This window comes from Acomys russatus, chromosome 16 (genome assembly GCF_903995435.1).
Source record: "Acomys russatus chromosome 16, mAcoRus1.1, whole genome shotgun sequence".
NCBI classification, from domain to species: domain Eukaryota; kingdom Metazoa; phylum Chordata; class Mammalia; order Rodentia; family Muridae; genus Acomys; species Acomys russatus.
Window position 1 is genome coordinate 10727706 of NC_067152.1, and position 22546 is coordinate 10750251.

The window sequence follows — 22546 nt, forward strand, 5'->3', positions numbered from 1 at the left end:
CTCACAGCATCTCCTGCAGCATGTGGATGGGGTGCACGCTGACCTTAGGCACACACGCACATGTGCACTGGGGTAGACAGAGTATAAAGAATGGTGAGGATTGTGAGGAAGCTTGGCTGGGACCCAATGCCCTCCTTTAAGGGAGAGTCGGTTAGAGAGAGGTTTCTTGTTTCTCCTATGTATAAGGGACCTCCCTCAGCACTTCAGGACTCTGGACAAGTGACTTGTCCCTGCCAAATGCTCATTACCTATGCTTCTTCCGGATAAAAAGGCCACGAGTCACACACACTGGGGGAGCTAGGTTGACATCAGAGGTGCTCGGTCCTGGAACAGAAGCACACTGGGATCTCAGACTGTTGAAATGAGATTCCTGGGCCCCACCTCTGCAGGTTTTGACTCACTGGGCGGGGCTCAAGAATGTATATTTCTTAAAGAGGTCCCCTGGGTGGCTCTAAGGCTCCGGCATGTTTCCAAACTGTGTTCTTCAATGTCAGTGTCATCCAGTCTAGACAGGCTAATATTCTTTTCTGGGCAGAGATTTCCCTAAGAGAGTAGTGGGCACAGGCTCCTGGATAAACAGCAACTGCATAGGGTTTCTTGGGAGCCAGAGGCCATCAGTAAGAGGGGGGAAATTGAAATAGAATATCAGGGTACCAGGTGAGATGCACAGCTGGGGAGAAACTGAGTCCCCGGAGAGAGTAATATTCTAGTGACATTTTGAGGGTGATTGGAAGATCCTACCCCCACCTGATGTCCCACCCAAGGGAGCCAGGAAGAGGGTTATCTGTCCTTCCTTTTAAGTTTCTGATAATGCTATCTGCTGGAGCTCCAAGTGGGCAATTGTTGAAGACTTTGTGCTATCTCCCTGGAGGACTTAGCACAATCTTGCTGATGTTTCCCTTTCAGAAGAGCTCTCCAGGCAACCCCCCAGCCCGCCCGCCCCCTGCCTACCACAAGGCCTTTCTCTGAATCTTCCTCTTCATCACCTTCCCCCTGCCCCCCACCTCCCATTGCCAACCTCCCAGGAAGCAAGGACTAAGGCATATTGGCAACTCCAGGACTGAGACTGGGGTATTTTCTCCTCTTGTCCTCTGACCTCCACTCTGATCCTGTCTTGCCTTCCCCAGGGTCATGCCAGGGAGCAGTATGGAGACCAGAAGGCCCAGGCCTTGTAGTAGTGGCTGAGGTTCAAAAGATGTCTCAGGATGCAGGCATGGTACTAAAGCGCAGATGTCTCCACGCCCCCCAGAACCGAAAGATGGTCGGACCTACTGCCATAACGTTAACTTCCTGCTTCCTCCTCTTCCTCCTCCTCTTCCTCCAACGTGGTTCTTCAGCTACCAGGATCCCTAGTGTAGATCCACTCCACAGGCTTCCTAAATTCTTGTGCTTTCTTCCTCTCTCTGCTACTGTCAACAAGCAGTACCCGACCTCTCCAGGGGCTTTGTGGGCGCTATGGATCCTCAGACCTCTTCCTTACAGGACTGTGGAGCAAGGTTTGGTTTCCTTTGAATTGAGGGCAGCAGGGCGTTAGGGATGGGGAGCAGGGGCTGCTGCATACCGCTACCCTCTCCTGGAAAGACACGTCTGGGTAATAAGCCATACCCTAAAGTGGGCATCCTTATTTATACCAGAGGACACCAGGGCAGGCTTCTCGTAGTTCAGCATGGATAGATCGGCAAATGGTCAGTGCTCCTGGGGCTGTTGTGGCCTCAAGGGGGCTGAATTTGGGGAGTTATAGGATGATTTGGGGAGACTCTCAGGCATTAGGAATTTATCTCTCTGGGTCACACTTCCCTTGTTTGTGAAGTCACTTCCCACGCAATCTCTTCTATTACAGATTCATACCACAGTGACCAACAGGGACACACTGAGCGGGGGCTGTATCTATGACTGATGCTGCCCCCATCACCTCTGCTCATCCCTGATACCACTACGACTTTTCTCTTTTGTTCCCACAGGCCTCAACACCTCCCAAGCCCAGAGCGTCCCAGTCATCAACAGTGTGGCTAGCAGCCTGGCGGCCCTACAGCCCGTCCAGTTCTCCCAACAGCTACACAGCCCTCACCAGCAGCCCCTCATGCAGCAGAGCCCGGGCAGCCACATGGCCCAGCAGCCCTTCATGGCTGCGGTGACTCAGCTACAGAACTCCCACAGTAAGGGCACGAGTGTGCCAGGAGAGGCGGGGAAGAGGGTTGGTTTGCAAGTCTCCTAGAAGGTTATTGGTTAGATATTTCCCTATCAGCAACCAAGGCAATTTTCTCAAACTCAGCTCCTGTGTGTCGTCCTTGCTTTTCTGTCCTCTTCCCTGACCCCAAGACTCCAAGGTGGGGATGTTAGCAGAGGGAAATACAGGAAAGGGGAGTTGGCAAAGCATGTGGAACACACAGAGCAGTTTCCCATTCTGGCCCCTTGACAAGTCTTACAAGTCAGCCACAGCACCACCCTCTTAGCAGCCATCCCCAAATGGTCAGAGCTAGCATGCTGTTTGTGATCTATCTGCCTATCTGAAAGGGACGAGAATCTTCTGGAGTCCTCATGCCCATGGTCTACACGCTCTGGAAATCTCTAATCAGAAACCATGAAGCTTGAGCCGGAAATCCAGCTCCATGCTAGAGCGCTCGCCTAACAAGCACAGGGCCATCCAATCAATCCCTGACAGTGAGGGGAAAGCAAACAAGGGCTGGGGAGAGAGCTCCGTCTGTAACTTGCTTGTTTTGCAAGCATCAGAACCTGAGTTTGGGTCCTCAGAACCACATAAAAAATCTGGCTGTGGTGATATGTACCTATAGCCCAAGCTCTGCGGAGATGGTGACAGGCAGATCCCTGGGGCTCACTGGCCAACAGCTTAGCATACTTGGTGAGTTTAAGCCAGTGAAAGACCCTATGTCAAAGAGTGACATAGACAACACCAGAGGCTCAATAACTGAGGTCACTCTCTGGCTTACATACACATGCATGCATGCAGGCACACACTCATAAGTACATGTGTACCCACACATGAACATACACACAACGCAAGCACCAAACAAAGCCATCAACCTACATGGAAAATGTTACCCGTCCTCTACCAAGTCAAGAAGTCTCTGCCCCTTGCCCAGAGGGCCCCACATTCTGCTTTTATGCCTCCCCTACACTTGCCTATCTCTGCCTTCCATCCTGTCCCCAGGACTCCACTGTTCCAGCCAAGCCTGGCGATAATCCCAATTTCCAAGTTTGGGAAGGAATTATAGTAGGGATGGACCCCTTGCCTGCTTCAGGAAGCATCCAGTATAGACTAGTCTTAAACAGCTGTGTAGCCTCTGGCTACTCTAAGTCTCATTTTCTTCACACATAAAATAGGAATAGTATGCTTATGAGGTCATTATGAACATGAAATAAAAATACGGCCGACCTCCCTTTCGCAAGCATAAAGTGTTGCAGAAACGCAAGGTGTGTTTACCAAGTCACTCTCAAGAGGCAAGGAGGGCAAAGGGGGATTTCAGTTGTTCTTCCATCTGCCTTGGACAAATGGCATGTCTGGAGCTGAGCAGCCACGGTCAGGCTTCTATCCTCAGGGCTCAGTCCTGACTCGAGCCTGCAGGGCTGGTTTCTAAGCAGCACCTCACATTCCAATTACATACCTTTGCCTATTAAAACTCTGCCACAGCCTGCAGTAGAGTCGGGCACCCACCTGTGCCTCGTCCTCCTGCCTCTAAAGACTGGCAGTGCGCCCCCTCCTCCGACCTCACCTCACAGGCCTGGATGGGACAGCATCACAGTGGTCCACCATGATCCATGGGCTTTCTCAGACCCAGAAACTATGACTAGCCATGAAGAGAGAGCCCAGATAGGCTAGACCAGGAAAGAACCATGAGCCAGTGAGTGACCTTTGCCTCCATTTTGTACTGAAGGCCTCCTTGATAGGGTCCGTGTTTTGGGAACATGCTGGCTACCTCCCTCATGGCCAAGCAAACACATGCTTTCATTAGTCAGGTGACCAAGAATCTACATGATTCTTATGGATGGCTAACATGAGTCACGAGGTTCCAGATGTGGTAGGCAGGTACTAAAACAACTAAATATGGAGTCACAGGCCCCTAGAGGTCTTATTTGAGTCAAGTCTCCTTTTGTTTACCCTTCATGTTCATGTGATGTCATAAGGCGTTGACGTCACTGTGGTGAAAGTTGGAATAGCTCAGAATTAGACAATTAATTACGTGTACATCTAGTTACTATTATTAGCCAATCTACACCTCAGGAAAGAAATGTGGTGTTTGAATTGTGGCAGAAACTAGTCACACAGCTGGGGAGATGCTGTCCCTTGGCGGCAGCTATACTCCAAATGCATAAGGTCATTCGTTGGTCCTTAAGCTCCTAATATTACCCAAAGCCAAGGAAACAAGTGTGCTCGAGGCTATATATTTAGTTCCAAGCAGTTGAAATATGATATTTTTCCTACAATAGATGTCATCCTTGTTTTATAAGAGGAAACCAAAGCAAGATTAAGTACCTTGATTAAGGAACCAGGGTCTCTCCATATTACACTGCCTTTCCCATACGACTACCACCCCAGGGACATGGGAGCCACAGTGTGGCTTATGGGGTTATTTTGACCGTGTGCGTGTACACTGAGTTTGTCTTTTCTCTGTCTCTCCAGTGTATGCACATAAGCAGGAACCCCCTCAGTATTCCCACACCTCCCGGTTTCCCTCTGCGATGGTGGTCTCGGATACCAGTAGCATCAATACCCTCACCAGCATGTCTTCCAGTAAACAGGTAATGCCAGCAGGGTGGGGTTGGATGGAGAGCGTGCATGTGTGCGCACGCGAGTGTGTGCTCATAAACTCAGACTCTCAAGGTACCAATGGAATGAGTATATACTCAGCCACGGTTTTATTCTTATGAGACTCTTCTTCAGTTAGCTGCTAAAAAGAACCCCTGAGGTCAGGGGGCAGCACAGATGGGCCACAGGCCAAAAGAGCTTATTGCTCCCCAACAAGAGTATTAGATCAAGACTGAAAAGTTGGATGGGTCGCTGGAGTCTGGATGACATAGCACTGTTAGACCCTGGAATTGAGCATTCCTGAGTGAGGTGCTTGATCATCTATGAGAAGGGTTTTTCCAGGATGAGGTGGGGAGGGCAGGATGTCTGGTGAGCCAACACCTATGCAGAGGTGGTCAGTGGAGAAAGAGAAAGGAGAATCAGGGGTCCTCGGACTGATTATCTTGGTCTAGGATCCATCCAACCCCGAGGCACCATCAGCACAAGAGATAACCTAATTGTGCTAACCCTTTGACGACTCCTTGGCGGACAGTGTGAGCTTTGCAGAGGCCTGTGCCCGTTCGATGGTTTATCAAGAAACTTAACACTCAACTTCCTGGTACAGAGAAAGCAGGGGAACCCAGCAGCTTAGTCAGTGCCTCCGGGGATGAGTAATCCCCCCTCCCAAGGAGCTGATGGAATCATAAACAGCTAGCCAACAGAGAGGGCTGCAGCTCAGGCAGCTGGACTACCAGGGGACACCGAGAACTGGAAAACAGGACAAGATGTCTGAACGCAGTTGTGGATTCCAGGGTAACACAATAGGCCCTTTCAGCAGCCGGGGTCTAGGTACTGTGGGAACTGTTTGGCCTCTATCGATTGCTAGATAAAGAGGTGACAACCTTGAACTTCATGTCAGAAGTACTCATGGAGGTTTGATCTTGTTGATTGTCTCTGCCCACCTGCAGGTCCCAAAAGTCACACCTCGTCCCCTGCCACTAGCTTCCGATCAGACTCTTTGACAGGCTTAGGAATCTCAATTCTTTCCTTGTCTCCTCTTCTTCTGGCCCTAGTGTGAAGTAGGGCAGGTACTACCAATTTCATTGAGCTTTCATTTCTTCATCTTGAAAATGGCGGTTGGAACAGCTACTAGTTTCAAGGATCTGGCTTGTGTACGTTAAGTGCTTGGTACTGTATCCTGGCTGCTAAATGCATAGCTTGGGTCGCTGGGCTCTGGAATCAGGGAGGTAGAAGGAGAGGTGTGTGGGACCCTCTCTGCCAGTCTTCTCTCATCCAATAGAAGATGAAAAGACAACCTTCTGTGGCCCTGGCCTCCGACTCCTGACTCCTGTGCCATTTCCCACTCAGGGAAAACATTTATCCGTGCTCACCAATCTCCATCAGGGGGGCAGCCAGGCGCAGCGGCCCTCCTTGGGAATACCACCTTCTTTTAAAGGTTTATCAATCCATCTGCCGCTTGGGCAGCCCTAGACAGGGCGGTGATTAATTATCGCCGTCTTTCCCACATTGACTTTGATGCCTGCTTGTTGAAACGAGTCCTCTGGGTTCAGGAAATGGTCTCTTAACCTGCTTCAAGAAGCTCCCAGAGATGCTGCCGTCAACCCCCTCGTGGCTTCTGCCCTCTGCTAGGCGGGGTGTCTAGCCAACCTTGAAGTTGCATGAGCAGTTTCCACAACCTCTTATGAAGATGTCACTGTATTCCAGGACATCTCATGAGTGATCAGACCCTCATCTTTGTGACCCCAAAGACAATTACTATACTAATAAGAATTAAAAAAAAAAAAAAAAAACCCTCAGGTGGGCATGATGGCATATGCCTGTAATAGCAAGACACAGGAGGCCGAGGCAGAAGGAGCATTGTCTCAAGAGAAAAATGTAACGCTTTATAGTTTATGCCACTCTCTGGTGAACATTATCTTGTCATTTTCGTTCAATTGCAATCTTCTAAGTTCAAAGAAAACCAGAATGGCAAGTGACCTACCCAGGAGCATGCAGATGAACTTGGCCTCCAGATTTCAAATTCGGAACGCTCTCCATTTAAATGCCTGCCCCCTCTCTTGAAGAGTGCCCATTGTAATCATCCATGCTTTTGTTGCTGTAAGTAGTTAGGAACCAGAGTAAAAATTAAACATGGGGTGCAAAGTTCCAAACACAAAACTTCCTGCCTATAAACCAAAGCAGAAGGAAGAACGGAGAAGGGTGCTCTGAAGTAAAGATGATCTACGAACTCTGTTCCTGAGGCACCAGGAACATGAGCAGCTTTTGTTCATTCATTCATTCATGATTGATTGATTGATTGACTGACTGGCTTTTTGAGACAGGGTTTCTCTGTGTAGCCTTGGCTGTTCTAGACTCACTTGGTAGACCAGGCTGGCCTCAAACTCACAGAGATCCACCTGCCCCTGCCTCCTGAGTGCTGGGATTAAAGGCATGTGCCACCACGCCCAGCCATTCTTCATTTTAACATTGTTTTCCACTAGGTATTTCAAAACCATTGCTAGGCATTAGCAATATGTGAGAGAGAATGGGTCCTTCATTGAGTATGTTAGGGGAACTGCTAGGTTAAATGGAGCTTGCTACAAAGGGTTTCTCAGAACAGTCTCTGTGTGTATGTGGAGCCAAGCAGCTAGCATGTGCCATGCCCGGGCCATGAGGACACACCCTGGACAATGCTATTTTGCTGGCATTGTATAGTGACAGGAAAAGCCAGGGCACCTGAGTTAATTCTGACTTCACCAGCTCCTGCTGTGCAAACTTGGGCGCCAAGACTATTGATTGCTTTATAAATGGGGGAGACCCTACCCTGTCTCTCGAGTGTCTAACAGCTGTGAGGGACATAGTCGGATGCAGAAGGAAGCTCCCTCTATATTCCTTCTTCCGTCTGTGCTCCTTAGCGAGGCCCTTGTCTTCCCTTCTGCCGTCTTCAAGGCTTGCTCTATAATGCACTCACAGGAGGCCCTGGCAGCAAAATGTCTCATGATTGGGGCCATCTCCCCTGCAGGCTCACCATCTTGTCCCTGTTCCTCTTGCTGCTACTGGACAGGTACCCTCTCTCCCACCTTCCAGCAAAAAAGCAAGTGGGTCAGGAGCTACCCATAGTATCAAAGCCTTTTGTGTTCTTGCCAAATGCTTGAGCCATGGTGAATGTTCAGTGAGTGGGGAGTGGGTGGATGGATGGATGGATGGCCAGGTGGATAAATGGGAAAATGGACTCAGAAATGCTGTTTAAAAAAAAAAAAAAAAGAAATGCTGTTTTTTAGGACTTCCAATTTTCCAGCAAGCATTCAAGGGGCTGTCCTACTGCACATTATCTGGCTAACCCTCCTCCTCCTGCTAGGTAGATATTTTTTATTCAGAAAACTAAGACTCGAAGATAAAGAGGGAGATGAATAATTTCACACAATGGACTTCTGCCAGACTCTAATCTTCTTACTCCAGATCCATTAAACCTCCCAATAACTTTTTCTTTCTTATTTTATTTTATTTTGAGATACTGGGTTAGGTCCTCTGTGTGGCTTCTGAACCAATTGCTGCTTGCCTGGAAGGTGGGAGAGAGAGAATGCTCATGTGGTAGCAGAAAGGAAACTAACTGGAAATAGATCCAAGAGGAAGGAGCCCTGGCTGGCTTAGAACTCACGGTACAAGCAAGTCTCACATCTATTTTGCAGCAATCCTCCTTCCTCTGGTCCCGAGTGCTGGGATTGCAGGCATGCGCCGCCATATTTGACTTCTGGTAGCGATGCATGCTGAAGCACCATAATAAAGATGCAGAGTTGTGCTGGTATAAGGCTCAAAATAGGCTGTGAACCTGTAGCTGCCCAATCTCATACTTACTGTTGCTACCACAGGCCTGCCTCAGAGCCTTCCAGCATCAAATCTCAGGACTCCTAGGCTGCCAGAGTCCTCCGCTGCTCCTTCCACCTGTTTCTGGAGAATTTGCCTCTTCCTCTTCAACTCTTGGGTCTCGGGAGTTACGTCCTGAGAGGGTTTGTGTCTGAGCTCCTGTGTAGTGGTGCCCCACAGATCCAGGAAAAAGAGTGTACTGAGCTATGACTTCAGCAGGAATCAATGCAGGCAGGCTGTGAGCTGACTCCTCTTCCATAGCCCTTTCTACCCGCTGTTCCACTTTCTAGTTTATAGGGAGGTCGAAAGAAGCCCTCACAGGCGCTGACAGGAGAAGGTGGGCTGCTTCACCATGAGTCCCCCAGCAGCTGTCCCTTGTTGTCAAACCTTCTTCATTGTCAGGGTGAGGGAAGCAAGATGGTCTGATGGCTGGGAGTGCCAGGCCTGGGGGTTGACCAGATCCAGATTAAAAATTCTACTACCTTCTATCCATATGCCCTCAGGGAAACATGTCGAGCCTCAGTTTCCTTCTGCACACAATGAAATCTCTTTCATGGGATCATTGCAAGGACTGACTTCGAGAAGACCCCAGTCGAACGCATCCCTCCATGTTTGACCCAAGGGAACATCCAGGTCATGGAAGCTGGGTCGCATCTGCTTTCTCCTGCTAATAGCGCTGCACATCTCCAGAGTTTCAGAAAGAGGTTTATAAATGACCAAGAAAACTTATTTCCCCCTATAGCACCACTCAGATTTTTTTATAAAGATGCATTTATTTTTGCTTTATGTGTGTTAGCGTTTTGCCTGCGTGTATCTCTGTGTACCGTGTGCATGTATAGTGCCCAAGAGGGCCAGAAAGTGGTGTTGATTTCCCTGCGACTAGATTTATAGATGGTTATTAATGCTGGGAACGGAACTCTAGTCCTCTATAAAAGCAGCAAGTTCTTTTAACCTCTGAGCTATCCCTCAGAGGTTAGCCCCAGGACTTTAACCTCTGAGCTACCCCTCTGACCCCAGGACACCGGTCGTACATCACAGCTAAGTGTGAAAGCTTTGCCACTGTAGGTCCTTATGTATTTTACTTATAGTCCGTATAAATTGTAGTCCCCCACATCTCTAAAAGTATAAAATATAATTATTACTTTCACTTAATAAAGCTACAATTAGCCTAACAGAAATTAACAATAGACATGAGATGTTTGTAGTCCTCAGTCTTCTCTCTCTTCTTACTCCCAACTCAGTTTTGAGACCGGTGTAGGCTGGCTTCTAGCCTCATCCTCCACTGTGTTCATATCCCCACCACCTCCTCCGTGTTGCAGATTCAGCGGCTGCTTTCTGGTGCCGTGCCACAGCCCATGGCTCCCTCCTTTTTCCCTCGGGTTTTAGGGCACCGTATCAGTCTGCAGTACCCAACACTCCTCCTCCTCCTCCCCTTAGCTGGTAACTCATCCCAACATTGGGGCATCAAGGGGCCCACGGGTCACTCTTTGGCTTCTTCTCGTCTTAACACCACCAGTCCCAAGACTTTGGGCCAAATGCATAGACTGATGGTACCTATGTTCTGTCTCCAGGGTGGACCTGCCCACCGAGGGTGCACTGACAGTGTCGTCTTCAGTGAGACACATGCACGCCTGATACATGCAGCGTGTGCCTCCCAAATCGAGCCCACCTAAAATACGAGCTCTCCATTTGCCCCAGTTTCTCCTTACCCAAGTCACTTCCTTGGTTTGGCAATTCCATTTCTAAAAACCTTCGCTCTTTTCTCTATTGCATCCTGCCCATCAGTTAGGTTCTGCTAGGAGTCCTTTAGAATCTGTTCTGAGTCTGACACTCCTCACCACTCCCAGGGGCACCATCTTAGCCCACGCCAGGCTTCTCTTAGTTGATGTCTTTCAGGGGCTCTTGGCTCCCACTTCTATTCTTCCATGCAACACTGTGGTCTGGTTGCAGCAGCCGGAGCGATGGCTTGAAGAGGGAAGCAAACTTGTCACACACACACACACACACACACACACACACACACACACACACCCGGAGGGCTACAAGGCTGTGGGTGATTTGCTGCTATCTCTCCATACTTCTTTCTGCGCTTCCTTTGTTCGCTGGGCTTACGCGGGGAGCCCAGGGACTCACAACAGCCAGCAGGTGACCACATCCAGTACTATCCATTTGCCCTCTTCTGCCTAGAACACAATTTAAGGGGGCTTTACATGCCTGCTCTTTCATCTCGTTCAATTCAAAATGTCACTACTTCCCTAAACGATGCCCCTCTCCCTGAAGGTCAGCCTAGCTTACCAGGCTTGCTTTCCAAGAGTATCCGTCTCCACATAAAAAGCTGTTGACATGTGCTAATATGTGCGTAATGTTTAGTGGCGGCGCATTGTTCAAACTCACTAGAATGTAAACTGCGTAAAATTATAGGCAGGCCGTGTTCATAGTCACATGGCCCTGGACACATAGCAGACACCCAGGCATGGGTTATGTGAGTAAATAACAGCCACCTACCTCATAGGGCAGATGGAGGCCAGCAAGATGGCTCAGTAGGTAAAGACCGGGGACATGAGTTGGATCCCCGGCATCCACAAGGCGGAAAAAAGGAGGCCTGGTGCCCCCTGACCTCCACACACAAGCTGTGGCACGTGAGTGCCTGTGCACTCGCAACAAGTAAACATAAAAAGGGACGATGGTAAAGAGAAGATTGTGTGTGTGCAAAGCCCTAAACATAGTGTCTGCGCACCATGGGACTTCAGTGTGCACCAGCCACCACCAAGTCATCTGGGGATGAGGGCCACACAGGGATCCTCTGGGCTGGGCCCCCATGAAGTTGGGTGTACTAGGACCTCAGTGCATACCTTATCAGTTGTTTGTGTTTAGACTCTGAAGGGCACAGAATCATTCCAGTTTCCTTGACAACACTTAGGGCTCTGCCACCATTTTATTATGTGGGCAAACAGCTGATAGCGGGGAGGCCCATCCCTAATGACAGGTCATAGTCTCACTGGCGTCTCCTTATCTGCCCTCCGTGTTTGCTCTTCTATTGAAAGCTGCGAGGTCACGAGCCATTTTCTCTCTCTTCCACCTGAAATCTGAAAATTGGAAGGAAGAAAGGGGGAGGGGCTGATAGTGGGAAGTAAAGAGACTAGAGAGAGGGGGGCGGGCCGAGGCAAGAAGAGGAGGCAAAGGGTATGGGGGGGGGGGGCCCTGACCAAGGCCTCAAGAATGTAGCAGGACCAGAAACCACCTCCTCACACAAATGCATAGCTCAGGCCCACTTTTAGGATACCTCAAGAACAGCAAGAACAGAGGAAGGGGCCCATGCTGGGCGTTATTCAGAATGGCCACACCTTTGAGGCAACGGTAACCTGTACTAATGCAACCAAGCCCGAGGCAGCCTCCCTTCTATAGAGGAAGAAACTATGAAACACGAAGAATAATTTGGCTGAGAACAAAGGCTAAGTAGAAGGAATGCTCTTGGCCCCTGACACATGCTGGAGGTCACCCAAAAACAACCCGAGGCTCTGGCTCCGCAGTTTTCCTGGGTCTGAACCACTGGACTGTCCCTGCTCACTCTAAACCTTGCTTGCTTTTTTTTTTTTTTTTTTTTTTTTTTGGTTTTTTTGAGACAGGCTCTCTCTGTGTAGCCTTGGCTGTCCCAGACTCAATTTGCAGACTAGGGTGGCCTCGAACTCACAGCGATCCACCAGCCTCTGCCTCCCAAGTGCTGGGATTAAAGGCTTGTGCCACCACACCGGCCCTTAAACCTTGCTTTCTTAATCGGTCCAATGGACATTGTGATGATCTCATGGGGTCGTGCTTGAGAGCACCGATTAGTAAGAATAGAATGGAATAATCGGCCTGTGTGTTGCATAAGTACATGTGTGACGGATGTGTGTTTGAAGGGAGCAAGCATCCTGAGAGAGCAAGCCACTGGATTGACAGGAAACCTTCAATGTTAACGAAAGTGAAAGGGTGGGAAGAAACAGTGGGGGAGGGGCGGCGGGGAGTGACTCTGGAGATAAAACATTAAAAAAAAAAAAGGAAATTCCTGATTTTCCTGAACGGATGGATCACAGAGAATGAAGCCTTGGGGCTCTGGAAGGGGAGGCTGTCCCACATGGGTCCTATGGCTCCTCAGTGGGTGGCTCTGGATACTCTGAGGTCTCCCCTGGCTCATCCTGAGGTGGCATCGAACATCTTCAGCCCTTGGCATCTTTTCTTGGCATCTTTTCCTGATGGGAACAACCCCTGAAAAAGTTCCTTATGATTTCCAAAGCCCTCTCCCTGATGGAAACTTTGAGCAAAGGGACGGTTCCTCACTTGCTTTATGGCCTTGCTGCTCCTGGGTGATCAGCCGTGTCAGCAGAACCCAAGGAATCTCTCTGAAATGCTCACTCCCGGGGCAGGTGAGGTGGCTCAGCCGGTGAAGGAGCTTGCCGCCAGGCCTGATACCCTGAGTTTGATTGTGGAAGTTGGATAGTGGGAGGAGAGAACAGACTGCTGCAAGCTGCCCTCGGACCTCCACAGGTGCACTGTGAGGGCACGCACATACATCTAAATAAATGTACCCTAGGCCTAACTCAGGCTTAAGAGCCGGAAATGGAACTATGTTTTTGCAGCACCTTTGTCCCTGCCTGTTCTATCCAAGATTGGGAAGTAGTGGTCTAGGGCGCATGCGCTTAGGAGTCTAGGGCGCATGCTCCGTGAGGTCTTTGGAAGAGACGTACTAACACCAGGGGCCTAGAGCTCAACCCGCTGTTTTGTGACCACCCTGAATACTGTATAAATGCCATTCCCACCCCGCTCCAGGGGTTAAGGTCAGCAAATCAGGACTATTTCAGGGTCCTTAGCAATGTGCCTCTTTACTCGGAAGTGCCCAGGAAAGCTTTCCTAAAGGGATTGCGCCCCAGCAACCACGGTGCAGCTGAGTGGCCCCCGATTCCAGCCCTCCACCTCCAGCGCTTGGCTGGCTGAATCGGGTGTCAGCTCCCTCGGAGAAGCTAAACTAATGGCCTGTGTACACACAGCTAAGTTTATTCCCCCTTCTGTTCCTCTGCAGTGCCCATTGCAAGCCTGGTGATACCCACAAAACCACTCACTTTGTGCGCAGCAACAAGGACCCCATTCGGGCAGCTGTCCTAGAAAAGCCCAGTGACCTGAGAAGCATCCGGGAGCACCGGAGAGGTCCCTGCTTACCTGACATCCTGCCGGCACCTTGGACAACCCACTCTCAACAGGTGCTGCCTGAAGCCCGGCTTCCCTTCTCTGCAGTATTGTCACGATGGCTCTCCTAAGATGCCAAGCTCTCTCGGTTCTCCCAGAGGTGGCCAGCTGGTGCAAAACAGTGCAACGGGAAGTGAGAAAACCACGGAGTCTGCGCTACAGCCCTTCATCGAACAAACTGACGCAAAAACTTGAATCTGTTACTGAAATGAGAGGAGGAGGTCCAAGGAGGATGTGTTCTATTGAACTGAGCCAGACACTGTAAATACTGACAGATCCCCTCTCCCCATCCCAGATGATCTCAAGATTTCTTCTAAAGAAGTAAATTTGTCCAATGGGTGTAAACTATAAACTACTGTAATTAAGTGCAATTTCCCTTCCATGTATCTGCTCCGCCCTCCCCACCCCCCCCCCACCCCTGTATATAATACTAAAGTGTCTATCTCTCTTCTTTGTAAAGGTCGGAGTTGAAATTCCAAGAGTGACTTGCTCCCTCCCCCTTCTCCACAGAACCCCCCCCCCCAGTGGGGAATGATCTCATCACCACCACCCCTCCTCTTGACACAGGGATGGCATACTTTGGACAGACTGCCAGCTGGGTCGCTGTCCTCCATGTTAGGACACACGTCTGGGTCCCTAGAGGGGTGGGACATAGCGCAACAGCATGATATCCTCGCTTTCTGTGTGGGCCTGAGGCTCAGCCAGTGGATCCCCAAAACAAACATCCCAGGACAGGGACACTGACTAGCGGACAGCCATCTCAGGAAGCCTCCCATTAAAGCAATCTATTTTGTCACTACTCAGAGTCTTGTATTACTCCTCCCCTGTTATGGCTTCACCAAGAACCCCTGGCCTGCTCTCTTTACGATCTTCCGGTGAGTCCCCTGGAGGCCCAGTGTGTATCCTCTGGGATGGCCTGCACGCGTGTCTCTTTTAGGAGTGTTCATGCTAGCTTTCTCACCCTTCTGTGTGAGAAATAGTCGAATGTACCATCAAACATCACAGGGGCAAGTGAAGTATAAGGGAGGAAAATGTGGTGGGGAACTTCTAAAATCTCATTATAAGCATCAATTCCAGGCTTTTCCTCACCTTCCTACCCTCCCATGGGACTGTCTGGGCCCAGGGGAAGGGGCTCTTGTGGTCACTACCACTTCCTCTGTGGAGGATGCTAACAAACTCAATGCTGACTTTGAGAGGAAGGCCGCCTCCTCTTCCGTAGTAAAGCCTGCCGGCCTGCCATTTTCTACCTTCCAATGGAGTATTTCCAGAGAAAATACAGACAAGCAAACTGTGGAAACCAGTGCCTGGGTGGCAGGGTTTTCCTATGTCCCAATAGAGCAGAAGGTGGCCATTCTCAGAGAGCCGGGGGGGGGGGGGGGAATTTGCTGAGGACCTACTGTGCGTTCCAAGCAGGGGCAGATAGATAGAAAATGCCAGTTCCTACAGGTTTCTGGGTTGCCCAGACAGTGTGATTTGGGGCTGAAGTGGACAAGAAGAAGTTCACGTTGAGGTTGAGATGAATCCAAGGCATGGGCAAACACTATACACACATAGATAGGGAAGATCCCTTTGGACTATTTGAAGTGGCATGTCCAGGATCTGGAGAGATGGCTCGTGCAGAGGGCCCAGCTTTATTTCCAGCTACCTGGAACTACAACTCCAGGAGATCTTGCCCCTAAAACCCTCTTCTCACCTCAGAGGGCCAGATGCTGCAGGTACAGACAAGCAGGTACACAAACATGAATAAAATCGTTAAAAAAAAAAAAAAAAGTTTTGAAAGGGCGTGTTCAGTTCCAGAAAGAGCCAGGGAGTAAAGGCACCAAGCCTCAGCTTGAGCCCTGTATCCAGGTCACACTGTCTGGGGGAAGGGTGAGCATCCATGTGGCAGAGTTTAGATCAATAGTCACTCGACCTTCCTAACGCTGTGGCCCTTTAATACAGTTCCTCATGTTGTGGTGCCCCCCAACAGTAAAATTCTTTTTATTCCTACTTTATGACTATAATTTTGCTGCTTTCATGAATCATAATATAAATATCTGTGTTTTCTGATGGTCTTAGGCGACCCCTGTGGAAGGGTCATGTGGCACCCCCACCCACACACAGGTTGAGAACAGCTCTTAGACTGTTTGACACTGTGGCAATAGCCCTGAGCACCTACAGGTCCTGTTGACCCAAGAGGTCATCTGAACGCGGGCTCAGGCAGAGAGGGAGGGAGGATGGGTTAGACACAGTCTTAGGGAAAATTCTTTTTCCTTTTGGTTTTTTCGACACAGGGTTTCTCTGTGTAGCCTTGGCTGTCCTAGACTTGCTTTGTAGACCAGGCTGGCCTCGAACTCACAGCAATACACCTGCCTCTGCTTCAAGGGAACTCTTTTTAGCCAAACCCTATTTGACCTAAGATAGATGGAAAGATACATACTCTAGCAACCAACAGTCCCCAGAACATGGGCAAGCCTTTCCCAACATCCCTTCACCAGCTGAAAGAGGAAGACAGGTCCCGCTCTGTGAGGGTCTGGGTGCAAACTGCCCATGCTGAAGATTTGTTTGCAACTAAGAACTCCCATACATTCAGCATTTCGCGGAAGCTCCCTCCTTACCCACAGAGCGCAAACTGACAGGTGGCCGGTCCCTTTTCTCCCGGGACCCAGTCATGTTCTAGGGAGAGTCCTTGGGTGAGGTGCTCTTCATTTTAACATCCACGAAAATGAAACGAGATCCTTAGTGGAAACCTGCCTCGAATGGCACCAAACCGTTCTGTTCCCAGTGGTTGTGGAGTCTCCCCTCCAAAGGTACAGATAGCTTGTCCTGTTTGCTGAGGAGTTCAGGTGGATAAGAAGGAAGGGCGGCTAGACCTTGAGCCCTCCGCTCACGGTAGGGGGCAGGCTTTTGATATGCTTCTCGGAGTCTGGATGCCTTGATTAGGATCAGCTGTGCTGTCCTATGTGAAAACTTCAATGGTAACAACCATACCTGATTTTTAAGGTCCTTCGAGGAATGGCAGAGTTAGTGTCGGTGGCTGAGAACTCTGAAACCTGCGCATGCACGCTGTGTTGCTATGCATTCTGGCATCATAAGAATTGCCTGGTTTGGGCTGATGTTTCCAGATGTCAATCAAGAGTTTCCTTATCGCCTGTGCGGTGCTGGGTATTTGGTCAAAGGCTTTTGTTTCTATGGCACAAGGCAAATGAGGTGGTAAAAACTGAGGCTTAGGAAGAGCACACCCAAGGAGAGAAGGCTTAACTGGGGGTGTTTGGTCTTCTGCTGGCAAAGAAGATGAAATGGGGCCCAGGGGAGGCTACGGGCAGCTCCAGGAGGCTAGAACCTGTCTCTATTCCTTAAATGGATGCGGAGCAGGGACCAGGGGTCTTAGAAAGACTCTGAGCCAGGAAAGGCAAAGTCAGGAGGAGGCCGGAGCCAGTTGTACTACAGGTAAATGCTGGACTGATAGCTCCCTTTGAATCAGGGATTAAATGCTATAAAAACCACTCTGAAAAATGAACAGTTGTCAGCAGCAGACTGTGCAGGCAGCACAAGGGAGACATAGCTTCCTCCAACCCATCACACAGGCCGCATGTTCATTAAAAAAAACAAAACAAACCATATATGCGTCTCCTCTACATTCCTCTTCTTCTGTCTCTATTTCCCTCTCTCCCTCCTCTGCCTCCTGGGTGCAGGGGTCACCCCACTGTGCAAATACTGAACTGTCTGCTGAGATTTACAGGGCAACTATTTTATAACTGGATCCTCAGCGTGTGCAGGACTTTACACACACCTGGACGAACTCTTTTTCCTGGGGGTAGAGGGAAGAAACACTTTCTAAAGGAAAAGAAGCAGAAGAAACACAGAGGGAGCTGCGTCAAAAGCAGGGCCACCAAAGCCAAGTCTCCTGAAGCCTCCATGCGTATATTGATGCCAACATACCACAGAAGAAAGTTGATGTTTTCTTTGATTCTTATTTTCTCACAATATATATACTGTTAAACTCCCATAGGAAAAATTCTTTCCTGTGTCCTACTGTCTTGACATCTGCAATAAAATAATATAAGCTATTCTAAATTCATTATGAAAAGGATATACAAATGGGCTTTTTGTTTGGTTGGTTGTTTGGTTGTTTGGTTGTTTGGTTTTGGTTTTTTGAGACAGGATCTCTGTGTTAGCCTTGGCTGTCCTGTACTTGCTTTGTAGACCAAGTTGGCCTCGAACTCACAGCGATCAGCCTGCCTCTGCCTCCTGAGTACTGAGATTAAAGGCGTGCGCCACCATACCCAGCCTACCAAGGGGTTTTTGTTGGTTGATTGGTTAGGGTTTTGTTTTTCTGTAGTTTTTGTTCTTTGAGACAGGGTTTCTCTGTGTAGCCCTGGCTGTCCTGAAACTTGCTCTGTAGACCAGGCTGGCCTCAAACTCAGCGACCTGCTTACCTCTGCCTCCTGAGTGGGGGAAATTAAAGGCATGCACCACTATGCCTGACACAAAGTTTATTTTTTGAAAAGCAACCCAACATAAAGAAAGCAGGTGTGATTCCTGAGCCAACATGGGGCTTTTCGTGTATAGCTTTGATTTTGAAAACACAATATCTAAAATAATCTTCCCCCTTCATTTGTTCAGTAAATATTTCCTGGCCTGGAAGATGGCTCAGAGTTGGTAAGATTCTTGCCACATAAGTATGAGGCCCTGCGTTTGGATTCCCAGAACTCACGTAAAGAGTCAGGTGCTAGGAAGACAGAAACAGGCTGTCCCTCAGAGGATCCAGGCTCAACTCATGGTGCCCACAGGGCAATCCACAACCATCTATAGCTCCAGTTTCAGGGGATCCAACACCCTCTTCTGGCCCCTGCTGGCATGGCATATACACAGACACATATGCAGGTAAAACAGATACATAAAGCAAAAATAAATAAATCTTCAAAAAAAAAAAAGGAACCCAGTATGGTGGTACACATCTTTAATCCAAGCACGTGGGAGGTAGAAATAGGTAGATCTCTGAGTCTGAAGCCAGCCTGGCAGCCTGGTCTACAAAGTGAGTTCCAGGACAGGCAAGGCTTTAAAAAAAAAAAAGTCTAAGATGGCCTGAATTGTTGAGCTTACTGCCTCTGCCTGTGCACACATCTCTCAGTGAATGAGCCATACGAAAGCCGAAAGGTCAATACTGGTGCTGCTGGGCCTGCATCAGGATGTCAGGATGTTCCCGCCTCCCCTCCAGCGGCTCGATGCCCTTCCATGCTTTTCCAGGCCCTACAGGCTTGTTGGCATTCGTTTGCTTGTGGTCACATAACCCCAGTCTCTGCCCCTGTGATTATCTTGCCCCTGTGTCAAGAATCTCCCTCCTTCCAATTTCCTTGGGTTTTTCTCCACCAACGTATTCATTTTGCTTTGTGTGTGTCTTGCCTGCAGGCGTGTTTGTCTGCTCACCACACCGTGCTAGGTGCCTTTGGATGTCATAAGAAGGACTCAGATCCCCTCGAACTGGAGTTCCAGATGGTTGTGAACCATCATGAGGGCGCTGGGAACTGAACCCAGGCCCTCTGCATGAGCAACAAGTGCTCTTAACCCCTGAACTACCCTCTCCAGGCCCATCCTTCCATATTTTATATTTAGGGCCCACAGGTACCACCTGAGATAAGCTTCCTTAACGACATTTGCAAAGACCTCTTTTCTTCTTAGCACTTAAAGATACCAGGAGTACTGCTTTTGGTGGGGGTAGGGGTGGGGGTAGGGGGTGGGGGGGGCACATGTCACCATTCAGCCTTATTCAGAGACTTTAATTCCAAACTCAGAAACAGCATCTAAGGGGCTCGTTTCTTTTGTACAGTGTTTCCCATTATGATTCGTCTTTTTTTTTTTCTTTTTCTTTTTTTATTTTATTTTTATTTATTTATTTATTGGCTCAGAAAACAGTTGATAACAAGAAAAATGCTTGTTTCTTGATCTTTACAAAAATCTTTCTGGAGTCCAAAATACTTGGGAGTGGCTCAAATCAGTAAGTAGATGAAAACCTCAAGGACATTGCTCAGGTATGTATCACGGAGACAGAACAACCGGCTGCTACAGTAGTTAGGGTTGGCTATTCATCTCCTCGTGTGTTCACCTAGCAAACATTTACGGCTGCCACATAGAGCTGAGTCTTGTTCTCGGGTAGCTCAGTGGATGGTGCTGGCCTCAGTGGATGGTGAGCTAGGCCCCGGGCCTGGTCTCTAACCCTTCCAAAGATATAAATAAATAGTTTCAGGCTGAGAAGTGACTCAGTCTTGCCTCTACCACTTATTAGTTGAGCGCTCACTGGACAGCAGTTGGAGTTGGCTATGGATTAGATGAGACGCAGGTGCATAAAGCTCTTTGCCAGGCTCACAGGGAAGTGCCCTATAATGTAAGATGCTTTTTGCATCTCGCTGCACTTGGAGGACCAAGTGAGGGATTGTGGTAGCCAGGCCTTACCCCTCCCCCACTGAGTGCCATTCCCAACTAGGATGCAAGCTCAGTGAGGCAGAGACATGGTGTTTTGTCACCAGTATCTGGAACCCAGAACATAGTAGGGACTCAGCAGCAATCTTTTGAATGTGTGTGTGTAAGTGTGTCATGGAGTGTGACCCAAACACACATGGGTGGCCGCTGTCATCACCCCATTCTCTGGAGGCGTCTGCGAATCCGAGGAAGGAGCTGGTCACTGGTGTTACCTCTGTAGATGGGCATGAGGAGGCAGAAAAAAGGAAAATGGTGGCTCTGGGTGGTGCTTGATGGTGACTGTAGTTCTGTGGCAAGCAAGAACTGCAGTTTATTCAGAACATTCCAGAAGTGAAGGTTAAAAGCATAAAGAGAACTAAAGAGAAAATGGGGCTCCTTCAGACCTTCAGATCCATATCAGCTTCTAAGCCTGAGGTCCAGGCAACTCAGGGGAAGGGGGAACGGGCAAGGAGAGGGAGGAGGGAAAAAAAAAAAAACCTTCCACTGACTTAGGTCCAATCTTTGAATCCCATCCTCCAATATGGCTGCCATTTACAGACTTCTTTTCTTTTTTAAATATTGTTTAAAGATATTTATTCTATGTTGTCCCTGTATGAGTGGTTTGCCTGCATGTTTAAATGTGCATCAGAGCCGGGCGTGGTGGCGCACGCCTTTAATCCCAGCACTTGGGAGGCAGAGGCAGGCAGATCGCTGTGAGTTCGAGGCCAGCCTGGTCTACAAAGTGAGTCCAGGATGGCCAAGGCTACACAGAGAAATCCTGTCTCGAAAAACCAAAAATAAATAAATAAATAAATAAATGTGCATCAGAAGATGAGCCACACCATGTGGTTGCGGGGAGCCAAACTCAGGTCCTCTGCAAGAGCACCACGTGCCCTTAGCTACCGAGCCACTTCTCCGGCCCCTAGATTTCAGTCTTCTTCAAGACAGAGGACCTGTTGTGCCTTGCTTTACAAGCCTCGCCCAGGGTCTTAAGTCCGTTGACTACAGCATATTCTCCATACCTTTTCAATATGCAAATTACCTAGGTGGGAGGCGAGACGTGCAGTAGGTGCTCCTTCACGCACGCACGCACGCACGCACGCACGCACGCACGCACGCACGCACGCACGCACGGACTCAGGGACCCTCTCGTTCCCGGCTGCCTTTGAGCCGGACACTGCTTCTACAAGCAGAGGGTCCCAAGATGCTCTGAAGGAGATCCTAGCCTGGCAGGGAAACAGACCAGAGAACAAACCTGTAGACTTCAGAAAGTACCGTGGCAGGATACTAGAGGAAGCCCTGCCTGGGTGGAAGTTACAAAAGGTCTCTTGGTAGATTATGGACTGTGTCGTGAAGAATGATTGACAGTCCACCAGAAAGACAGGGGGAGCGGGATGGAGGAGACATTCCAGGTCAGGGACTCACAGCCTACAAAGTGCACGTCCAAACCAAAAGGGTTCCTGAAATTGTTTTGGCCTGTTTCCTTATGTCCATATTGACACCCACCCACACTGGCCTGGTACCCCTACGTGAACTTTTCTTGTAAATCATGATCTCTGACGCCTTGAAATGTGTTCTCCCAGCTGCGGGGGTCCTCAGGTCAAGGTAAGAGGTCACTAGCCAGCCAGCGCCTTGGCGGTGTGAACCCAAGAGCCGAGAATCAAATTCATGACCCCCCCACATCTCAAATGAGTGGGGAGGCAGGGCATGGGGTAAGGCGCATGATGTTTACGGTCAGAAACTGCAAAGCCACTCACTTGCAAAGTGTCATTACATGTGCAGGTGGAGAGGTAATTTTCCTGCTACTCAAGGACTCTCGATCAGGCTCTGATTGGTTTGAGGGGAATTGTTTTATGACCCCGAGCCAGGCAGTGATAGATAGGAGATGTGGTTTGGTGGGCAGAAGTTTATAAGGCAGGAAATTGCTTCACTGGGCACAGCCATTCAGAAGAAAACACCTCTGGGAAAAGTAGAAGCCGAGCCTGGGTGAGTCTGCCCTGGTCACTTGTTTACATCAGCAATGGCCGGTGTTCCTGGTTGCACAATGTGGCAGCGTCATTTTGAGTGGGGGAATCTTTGCCCCTTGGAAGAATAAACACATTCCTTGCTTGCAGCAGAATTAGCAGACCGCACAGGTTGTGGTGGCTCTCCTGGAGGGCTTAATGTCATAGGAAGGTGACTCTCCACACCAAACTCAGTTCAAATTCAGTTCCATTTTCCTTTAGTGCAGCGAGGGCTTAGATGAAAGTAAAGTTTGCCAGCACGGTTAATTCCTTGTGA

At 49.2% G+C, this 22546-nt stretch overlaps 1 protein-coding gene across 9 annotated transcripts in view; it reads left to right on the forward strand.

Moving 5' to 3' along the window:
- Hnf1b (HNF1 homeobox B) overlaps window positions 1-13734 on the forward strand; it is a 57406-nt gene extending 43672 nt beyond the window's left edge. For 4 of the 9 annotated variants that reach the window (XM_051158160.1, XM_051158164.1, XM_051158159.1 and 1 more), the window contains exons 7-9: window positions 1962-2156; window positions 4640-4758; window positions 13665-13734. In XM_051158160.1, coding sequence (XP_051014117.1) covers window positions 1962-2156; window positions 4640-4758; window positions 13665-13685 — 335 coding nt within the window. In that variant the 3' untranslated portion in view covers window positions 13686-13734. Of the gene's footprint in view, window positions 1-1961; window positions 2157-4639; window positions 4759-9111; window positions 9985-13664 lie in introns of those variants that run through there. The other 5 variants (XM_051158158.1, XM_051158162.1, XM_051158161.1 and 2 more) reach the window with 4 other exon arrangements.
- The last annotated feature ends 8812 nt before the right edge of the window (window positions 13735-22546 follow it).